We start from the raw sequence: 10756 nt of genomic DNA on the forward strand, positions 1-10756 counted from the left end.
TATAAACATAAGCAAGCTGACAAAAATSTCTAAATAAAGCAGAGAATGAGTGTTAGTGACTGTGAAAGAGAGCATATAACAACATTCAGTGCTGAAATAAAATGGACAATATACACATAATTAGTTAGCGACACAATACACAAACATCACATGCAAAAAGCTAGTTAACATAGTGCAGCTCAAACAGTGTCCTGTGCACCTTACAAGCACCATTTCCAACTGTACCAATGCTATTCCAGCCCTGTGCAACGTGAACTGAACATACTTTGCACTTAACACTGTAACCATACCTTGAAATATCTAGCATGAATTTGTTWTAAAATTGTAATAAAAAAMAAACACAAATCTCTAATTGTGATTCAACCTAAAAAGACAACGATTGAAGGACTGTGCCACTCCACTCGTCAAAACCGAGAATTGTTTCTACTAACACACAGTATAGCAACGTSTTAAAGGACCATGTGAGCCACCTATGGTGAGATATGACTGTGTAGCCTATTAAAATACCTYAGATAGATAAAACACATTAGTGGCCTGTCTCTCCTCACAGCCCTGAGACTGTGTCCATGGGATTCATGTCYGTATGCATGTTCGCTTCCCTATGGTCCGCAGATATAGGTTGAGAAAGTGAAAGACAAACGATTAAAGCTATCATCAAACATACCGACAATACTGAGAATCAAGGCTGCTGTGACGGTAAACGAGAGACATAAAGTAGAAGAATGTGGGCAGAGAACAAAATAACCAACAATGAAGAGAAGCTGCCTGTGGCTCTTGGTATAGCAAACTTAAATCGGTTAAAAGGCTCTGGTATCACCATTTTAGAGCAACAAGAAAAAAAGCATTAGACAGGAAGTGATGCATTGCATGGCTCATTTCTCACTGTACAGTCACATAAGGTCACTTGGTGCTGTCATCGGACTACAGCGATCAGGCTAGCCTGTTTCCACAGCCGCTTTACCTGCGTGACAGAGACACAGTGGCTGTGAAAGAGAGACTACATTCAGGCATGCTTGATGATAAAACAAATAATAAAACAGGACACACATGCATGTGAATGAATGATTTGTAGTGTGGCGCAACATGCTCACAGGGACACAGCCCAAGACACATTCAAAACAACGCACCTGTCACGCCRTGACCTTAGTTWTCTATGTTTTCTGTATTATTTTGGTCAGGTCAGGGTGTGACGAGGGTAGGTATGTGTGTTTTTGTCTTGTCTAGGGTTTTTGTTTATCTATGGGGATTTTGTAAGTCTAGGTAATGTAGGTCTATGTAGGTAATGTAGGTCTATGTAGGTAATGTAGGCCTGAACTGGTTCCCAATCAGAGGCAGCTGTTTATCGTTGTCTCTGATTGGGGATCCTATTTAGGTTGCCATTTTCCAATTAGGTTTTGTGGGTAGTTGTCTGTGGGTAGTTGCATGTATGCACTCGTTTGATTAGCTTCACGTTTATTTTGTTAGTTTGTTTAGTGTTCTTCGTCAATAAAAGAAGAATGTATTCAAATCACGCCCCACCTTGTTCTCATCACCACGACGAACGTGACATCAACACCACATCCAAATGGCACAAAGCTATTGGTTGGAGAAGGATAATAGAAAGCACTCTTTGGATTTATAAGCCATGCAGGATTGAAGCCATCCATCATAATAATTCAATAAACAACCATTCTTATTCATACAGTGTCTGTTGAGGAAGTCCTGCTGGTCACACTGGCGATAGAATTGCTCTTCCTCTGGCCTGGTCAGATGATGGAGTTGGGACCTGCTCTGTGTTTGACAACGACATAGACAATCACGATCACAAAGGCCAGGCCCAGGCCCGATCCTATGATAGCCCAGAACATTGTGCTGCCCCCTGTGGGAAGAGGGTGTGGTTAATGAGGGTTTATTTGTTTGTGATGCACCACACAGACAGACACTAGAGCAAAGAAAGCCAGCACGACCACTACTATCCCTGCAGTGGTTCCACGACTGCCTGGAGAAACAGGAGCAATATTAGACATTTAAATATACTGTCAAAGGAGAAATTTATCAGAGCAGTCTATTTGGGAAATATTAAGAAAGAAACACATATTCATGGTACAGGAAAATTGGGTCCCACTTRACATGAAGTGTCCTGAAAAACATATTTCCATGGTAGCTAGTTRCATATGTACAGTGTAGTTACAATGTAATAATTGCAAAGTAACAAAGTACTTGTGGTCACCTGATGATGTACCCTTACCAATGGACACAGTCTCATTCTGGTAAAGGGTAACATGAATGCCACTAGTAAGTGAGTGAAGGGGGAACGAGAGGGGAAGAGMGACGGGTAGCAGGTGAGAATAMACGCATTTGTGAAAAAGATAAGACTAGGTACTAAWTAGAAACATGATCCTACCTTTAGGTTTGGGATTCACAGTGAATGTCRTGCTGATCTTGCCTATCTGATTGGAGGCAGTGCAGGTGTAGTTTCCTGGAACCTCGGACGGTGGGGAGAAAAGAGCTTCTTGGACATGTGAAGACTGCCAGCTGTACAGAGGACTGGGCCTTCCAGTAGCCGTGCAGTTTAAGGTGATTTCCTCCCCCACTCTGATGTCCAGGGTCTCAGCTTCAGGTCTGGAAAAGGTTGGGGGGTCTGAAGAATGAGGAGAAATAAGACAAYCATAACCAATCAACATGGACTGTTCCCARAAGATTCAGTGTTTGGGGAGGGTGAAATCATAAGATGATAATAGATTATTGGAAGATTCTGTTAAATATCATAGTAGTGTATCAGATCAAACTAAATGATCAGCTGTAAACATGAATGGAATGATTGAAAATAAGACTAGAGGGAACTCACAGAATACGGTGAAATTAAGAGGTTCTGATGTCATTATGAGAGGAGGTTGTGGTCCCTCTGGTCCCAGGTCCAGTTCTGCMCTACATCTATACTGAGCTCCATCATCATGTCTACTGGGGCTGATCATCAGAGTAGCTGACACATTCACTGGTGTCTTACTGACGTTACTGTAAGTTACATTATCTAAGAGTTCATTCCCTTTGTACCACTTCACAACCAGGTTCCGTTGAGGAGCGATGTTCTGGATGTCACACTGCAGCTGGTACRCTGTCCCCTCCACCATGGGACCAGAGTGGCTCAGAGCAGAGATGAAGACTCTGTCTGGAGTCTCTGTGGAGGAGGTCAACAATGTAAAAAACCCTCAATGCTGATATACAGTTAAATAGAAACATACCTTTCTGATTCACAAGGAGGAAAATACTCACTGTAGAGAATGACTGGAAGTACTTTTGAGGYTTGWRCGCCAMCAWTGAGAWRGATGTAGCATTTAGGTTCTATTGTCCAATCAGTAAGGTCCTCCACAGTCCAGGTGACAACGTTGACARCTTGTTCAAAACCTGTACCTCCSAATGTGGCRTCCCAGCCCATCCCCTCATGGTCTGTGGATGATGTGCTGCAGTTGACTGAGACTGAGTCTCCATATCTCACCACCACTCTGGGAGGGTTTTGAGCTAAAAGGAAAGGAGGCATGTGTAGGACCACCTACCGGTCAGAGCACATGACATGTGAACAACATGCAATGATTACATACCATAAAATAACACTGACATCACAATACAATGTCTGTCAATAAATATATATTTGATAGTATTTTGCTGGTTTGTATCACAATCTCCCTGCTGACCAAGACAACTGGTTTGACTGTGGCCATACATTTCACTATCAGAGGGTGAGAGAAGTTGCCTATTGCTTCTGCTAGTTGTTAAAAAACAATGTCACTCAGTCAAGTCAGGAACAAGGAGTAAATGAATGAAACTTGTTTTAATATTGATAGTGCTCTAAGGCGGGATTCCCAAGTTTGCATCAGACCCCCTTCCAGCATTGGGAACAACCCGCGCCCCCTGTGCACGAGCCGCGTCTATTTCTATGGGCAAAAAGCACTTTTCATGACAAAAACTGTTCACACCCCTCTTGTTGGCGAAGAGAAAATCATGCAGGTTTAAAGCTTATTTTCTGCAATTCTACACATTTTTCATGAGGTACAGAGAAATGTAGCATTTTTATTCTATACATTTTGCCATGTCTAATGTGTATTTAAGTGACTCAATGTCACGCCCTGACCTTAGTTATCTTTGTTTTTCTTTTATTATTTTGGTTAGGTCAGGGTTGATATGGGTGATGATGTTTTTTGTTCCTGTCCGGGGTATTTCTTCTGTGGGGCCACAGTGTCTCCTGACCCCTCCTGTCTTCAGCCTCCAGATATTTATGCTGCAGTAGTTTATGTGTTGGGGGGCTAGGTCAGTTGTTATACTGCGAGTACTTCTCCTATCTTATCCAGTGTCCTGTGTAAATTTAAGTATGCGTCTCTCTAATTCTCTCGTTCTCTCTTTCTTTCTCTCTCTCTGAGAACCTGGCCCTAGGACCATACGTCGGCAAACCGGGCATGATGACTCTTGCTGTCCCCAGTCCGCCTGGCCTTGCTGCTATTCCAGTTCAGCTGTTCTGCCTGCGTTATGGAACCCTACCTGTCCCAGACCTGCTTTTTCAACTCTTAATGATCGGCTATAAAGCCAATGATATTTATTCCTGATTATTATTTGACCATGTGCTTGTTATTTATGAAACAATTTTGAAAATCTTTGGCTCTCTCTAATCTCTGCCTTTCTCTCTCTTTCTCTCTCTCGGAGGACCTGAGCCCTAGGGAAACCATACGTCAGGACTACCGGGCATATTGACTCCTTGCTGTCCCCAGTCCACCTGGCCTTGCTGCTATTCCAGTTTCAACTGTTCTGCCTGCGGTTATGGAACCGCCACCTGTCCCAGACCTGCCTATTTTCAACTCTTAATGATCGGCTATGAAAAGCCAACTGAAAATTATTCATGATTATTATTTGACCATGCTTGTCACTTATGAACATTTTGAACATCTTGGCATAGTTCTGTTATAATCTTCACCCGGCACTACCAGAAGAGGACTGGCCACCCCTCATAGCCTGGTTCCTCTCTAGGTTTCTTCCTAGGTTTTGGCCTTTCTAGGGAGTTTTTCCTAGCCACCGTGCTTCTACACCTGCATTGCTTGCTGTTTGGGGTTTTAGGCTGGGTTTCTGTACAGCACTTCGAGATATTAGCTGATGTACGAAGGGCTATATAAAATGAACTTGATTTGATTTGATTTGTATGTCTATGGGTGTTTGCTAGTCTAGGTGTGATGTATGTCTATGGTTGCCTAGATTGGTTCTCAATTAGAGGCAGCTGTTTATCGTTGTTTCTGATTGGGAACCATATTTAGGCAGCCATATTCCTTGGGTATTTCGTGGGTTATTGTCTATGTGTTAGTTGCCTGTGTCTGCACTTTTCTTATATAGCGTCACGTTCGTTTCGTTGTTTTGTAAGTTTGTTAAGTGGTTCTTCGTTAAATAAATAGAAGAATGTATTCATATCACGCTGCGCCTTGGTCCTCCTCTATTCATCCATACAACGAACGTGACACTCAAACATTACAACAAAATCTATGGGGCAAAAAAACGTTAAAAAAAACATTTGCTGACATGTGTCCCGACTTCAAAAATAATTTATATAAACAGGCTTTCAATTTATTAATGTGGTTGTGTCACGCCCTGACCATAGGAAGACTTTATTTTCTATAGTAGAGTAGGTCAGGGCGTGATTAGGGATTTTGTTTGTTTCTTTATTTGTTTTGTTCTGTATTGTTTTGGTGAGTTTCATTTATTAAACATGTGGAACTCTACGCACGCTGCACCTTGGTCCAACCATTATTACAACGTACGTGACAGAATATCCCATCAACAAAGGACCAAGCAGCGTGCCCATGAGGAGGAAGTATCCTGGACTTGGGAGGAGATTCTGGATGAGAAGGGATCCTGGACTTGGGAAGAAATCCTGGCAGGACAGGTTCGTCTTCCATGGCGGGAGACGCAAGCGGTGAAGGAAGGACAGTGACGACAACAGGGTTCGCGGCCACGACGCAAGCCCAAGAAGCAACCTCAAAATATTTTTGGGTGGGGGGGGCACACGGTGTGGTCGGCGAAGTTGAGGGGTAAGTCAGAGACCGAGGAGGAATATTGGGATAGATTGAGCGAGGAGTGGTTGGCGAAAGTTGAGGAGAGTGATGAGAGAGAGCTGTTGGTTTGGCGTAGTATGCACGGCATTCGCCCTGAGGAGCGTGTTAGCCGTCCGATGCCACCTGAGTCAGCTACCCGTACTCGTCCTGAGAAGTGTGTTAAAGTTCCGATACAATTGATGCCGGCTATACGCACCAGGTCTCCAGTACGTCTCCACAGCCCAGTACGTCCTGTGCCAGCTCCACGCACTTACCGGGCGAGGTGTGTCATCGAACCGGTACCATTGATGCCGGCTATACGCACCAGGTCTCCAGTACGTCTCCACANACAATACAATGTCTGTCAATAAATATATATTTGATAGTATTTTTGCTGGTTTGTATCACAATCTCCCTGCTGACCAAGACAACTGGTTTGACTGTGGCCATACATTTCACTATCAGAGGGTGAGAGAAAGTTGCCTATTGCTTCTGCTTGTTGTTAAAAAACAATGTCACTCAGTCAAGTCAGGAACAAGGGAGTAAATGAATGAAACTTGTTTTAATATTGATAGTGCTCTAAGGCAGGGATTCCCAAACGTTTGCACTCAGACCCCCCTTCCAGCATTGTGGAACAACCCGCGCCACCCTGTGCACGAGCCACGTCTATTTCTATGGGCAAAAGCACTTTTCATGACAAAAACTGTTCACACCCCTCTTGTTGGAGAAGAGAAAATCATGCAGGTTTAAAGCTTATTTTCTGCAATTCTACACATTTTGTTATGAGGTACAGAGAAAATTTAGCATTTTTATTCTATACATTTTGCCATGTCAAATGTGTATTTAAGTGACTCAAACATTACAACAAAATCTATGGGGCAAAATAATAAATAAAAAAACGTTTGCTGACATGTGTCCCGACTTTAAAAATAATTTTAAAAACTCAGGCTTTCAATTTATTAATGTGGTTATGTCACATCCTGACCATAGGAAGCCTTTATTTTCTATAGTAGAGTAGGTCAGGGCGTGACTAGGGATTTAGTCTAGTTTATATTTTCTATGTGGGGTTCTAGTTTGTTTTTCTATGTTGGTGTTATGGTATGATTCCCAATTAGAGGCAGCTGGCTATCGTTGTCTCTAATTGGGGACCATACTTAAGTAGCATTTTTCCATCTGTATGTTATGGGATATTGTTTGGAGTTAGTGCACGTAGCATCCCGTTAGTCACTGTTTGTTTCTTTATTTGTTCTGTATTGTTTTGGTGAGTTTCATTTATTAAACATGTTGAACTCTACGCACGCTGCGCCTTGGTCCGACCATTATTACAACGTACGTGACAGGTTGAGAGTTGTAACAGTAGAATGCACAAGGTGCCATTTTGAAATGTGGTAGTATATGGGAAGTTTTCCTCTTATGTCATTCATTGACAGACATTAGATTTTTTCTAACATGTCAGTAATGTACAGTTGATTAGCTAGCCCATGTTAGGTAGGTAGGTATGTTAGGCTAACCAGCGATCTAAATCTTGTAGTTATCATGGCCATAATGTGTGCCTTGACCCCCAGGAGGCCCCCATTGATTTTATTGACTCAGGTATCATATGAACACATTTAAGACATGGCTAAATTTGTATAATTGCAGGAAATTTGCTTTAAAACGGCAAATAAATTCTCCCCGCCCATAGCAAAATATGGAGCATTGAGGAAATTACCTTAAAAAATGCTAAATGTTCTTTCTATCAACATGAGGATGGGTCGCGACTTGCGAGGTGGAGGTTTGTTGCTATGCAGATAAAGACTATACCAACCCAGAATTTTACCGCCTAAGAAATGTGTGTGACCGGACCTTCTCAAATAGTAATTGAGTACACCTGGGCTAGTTGATCTGGTCATTTCTGACATTTCTACCCAATTTCGAAATTGCACCCTAGGGGGACCGCCCCACAGTTTGGGAAACTGTTCTAAGGGACCAAATTCGAGAGAGAAAAACAATTGCTTTTCTTCCAAATGAATCTACCACACCCATCAATAGAGCTCTTTCTTGATCAGAGACATATTGATTCAGTGGGAGAGATTGGACTTGGACTTCAAATAGTCAAAAWCAAGTTTACTATGACTTCCAGAAAGTTAATCATCATACCTGGAAAATACAATMAAATAGTAATTGAGTTGTTTAAACATAATGGGAAATTCATACGGTAACGGGAACAGCAAACATCTGTAGTTTAACAAAAAAGTAGTAACATCGATCTGTAGACSCTACCTGTAAACACCAACACACCGAGTGTCAGAAATCCATAAAGTCCTTTCATCATATTTATTTTATCCAGCAAATATATCCCAATGTCGACCGTCACCTTAAACTTCTAACTACGGTAATCGAAACTAAACACAGCAGCGCACACAAACCCTTTATCACACTCGAACACATTTATCCGTCCATCTATGGGTTGGCAGGTCGAGTTGAAGTTGCTAGCCCAATCACCACTCAAAACCCGTCCCCACAAGGGCTGAAATTGGCCACATTTAGTCAATAAACCCTTTTTCCATAACGTCATCGAGCGAATTAAGAATGAATATCAACGTAACTTGTAATGATGTAAGGAGGTAAATTCGCTTTTCCATCAATAATTATTGCGAGCTTACTTGACTAAAAGGAATTTAAATATGTTGCAAGATCAATTATAATTCGCCCTAATTAAACTTGCCAGAGAATTCTTTATCAACGATTTAACTCGTTTGACTGTTATGATTAAGCAATATGGCCTGGTGAGTTGTGGTAGCATATTTGGCCAATATACCATGGCTTAAGGCTGCAGCGCAGAGTGCCTGGATACAGCCATTAGCCGCGGTATATTGGCCATATGGCGCGGCAGGTAGCCTAGTGCTTAGAGTGTTGGACTAGTAACTGAAAGGTTGCAACATCGAATCCCCGAGCTGACAAGGTAAGAATCCGTCGTTCTTCCCCTGAACAAGACGGTTTACCCACTGTTCCTAGGCGTCGTTGGAAATAAAATAAAAATTCTTAACTGACTTGCCTATTTAAATAAAGGTAAAAAAATATGTATAAACACCACAAACCCCTGAGGTGCCATACTGATATCATAAACGGGTTACCAACATAATTAGAACAGTAAAAAGTCATTTTTTGTCATACCTGTGGTATATGGTCTGATATACCACAGCTTTCAGCCAATCAGGGCTCAAACCACCCACTTAAAAAATGAATGTTGGGCCTCCTGAGTGGTGCAGTGGTCTAGGCTAGCTGTGCCACAAGAGATCCTTGTTCACACCCGGTCTCGCCTGGGAGACCCATGGTGCGGCGCACAATTGACCAAGTGTTGTCTGGGTTAGGGGAGGGTTTTGCCCACACGGATGTTATTTTACCATCGCGCAATGCACGCTGACATGGTCGCCAGATGTACAGTGTTTTTCTACCGACACATATTGGTGCGGCTGGCTTCCGGGTTAAGCGTGCTTGGCTGGGTTGTCTTTCGGAGGACGCATATGCCTCTCTCGAGTCCGTACGAGTCCGTAATTGGATACCACGAAATTGGGGAGAAAAAGGGGGTATATAAAAAAAAAAAACATTTAAAAAATGAATGTTAGGTAATTTTCTGGCATTTGTGACTTTTGTGCCGGATGTTAAGACTACAAACAGTTATAAATGGCCTATTTGCGAGATTGACTTGTCATTTCAATAGGCATAGGCTAGGCCTACTGACTAAAATATTGGTTCATGACTGTAATAAAACTAAAAATAGCCTAAAGTAACCTAGGCAAGATGTAAAATGAACGATTTAGCAGCTTGCTTAGTTCAAATTGACAGACTAATATATTCAACATGAGTAGCGAGGCGATTTTGAGGTAAGAAGTGTTTCTGTTGCCCTGTTGGAACAGGCTAGTAAGATTGGGGTCGTAATTTTAATCACTGAATCAAATATTAATAATATGGATATGAACTGAATAGGCCTATGCTTGTCATTCAGTGTTTTATTTAGTTTTACTTGTAGCCTAATCTGACGGACTGTTACCTTCAYTCTAATGCATTCTAATAACAGCTGATRGGCAATTGCGATWGAAKTGTGACCATGATCACAATTGATAACTTCCAATTTCATTAACTAAACATGGCCATTAATAATTGCACAATTACACAAGGTTAAAACAACAATAAACTGAAGGTATAGGCTATTTATTAAAACCGTTTGCCAGCTCCAGGAAGGCTACACAAGTGGCACAAATTGATTTGCAATGACTTCAGTGATATAGTCATTGTATCAAATGCTAGGCTACAGTAGCCTACATAGACATAGAAATTAATAGGCTACATGATGGCCAACAGATACAAATGTAGGATATCATTTCCACATTTAATGTCAGTTTCATTGTGGTCCTTTTCCCTTAACTGTAGCAAGCGAGGGAGTTCCATAACTTCCATTTAAAATTTCCACTGAGCATGCGTAAAACACTTACTAAGGTTTTAGATAAGCAAAGTGGACATTAGAATACAGTTTAAACAACTTAGCAAATTTGTCTAWTGCGCTCTAGACCAACTAAAGTTGTTTTACTGTGGTTTGTTGCTGTTATTACTTGATGCGCATCAGTTCTAGCATGTTAATGTTTTATAGAAAAAGGTTTGGAAATTGAACTCCATAATGACAATCTAAATAGCCTACCTACAACTGCTAGAAATTCAATTTCAATTCC

At 41.6% G+C, this 10756-nt stretch overlaps 1 protein-coding gene across 2 annotated transcripts; it reads right to left on the minus strand.

The window, feature by feature from the left end:
• Positions 1-784: 784 nt before the first annotated feature.
• Positions 785-8491, minus strand: LOC112070585 (intercellular adhesion molecule 1). 2 transcript variants are annotated; one of them, XR_002893926.2, is made up of 6 exons: positions 8310-8491; positions 3253-3529; positions 2828-3157; positions 2384-2620; positions 1683-1858; positions 785-961 (listed from the first exon to the last, which is right to left on the minus strand). XR_002893926.2 is itself a non-coding variant. In XM_024138008.2 (5 exons), exons 2-5 carry the CDS (start codon positions 3515-3517, stop codon positions 1746-1748), a joined length of 945 nt encoding a protein of 314 aa, XP_023993776.1. In that variant the 5' UTR covers positions 3518-3529; positions 8310-8491; the 3' UTR covers positions 1333-1745. The 2 variants fall into 2 exon arrangements, 1 of the variants encoding a protein (XP_023993776.1); XM_024138008.2 differs by lacking the exon at positions 785-961 and having other exon boundaries at positions 1333-1858.
• Positions 8492-10756: the final 2265 nt, after the last annotated feature.

The sequence above is a fragment of the Salvelinus sp. IW2-2015 genome, unplaced genomic scaffold, assembly GCF_002910315.2.
Source record: "Salvelinus sp. IW2-2015 unplaced genomic scaffold, ASM291031v2 Un_scaffold1372, whole genome shotgun sequence".
Lineage (NCBI taxonomy): Eukaryota > Metazoa > Chordata > Actinopteri > Salmoniformes > Salmonidae > Salvelinus > Salvelinus sp. IW2-2015.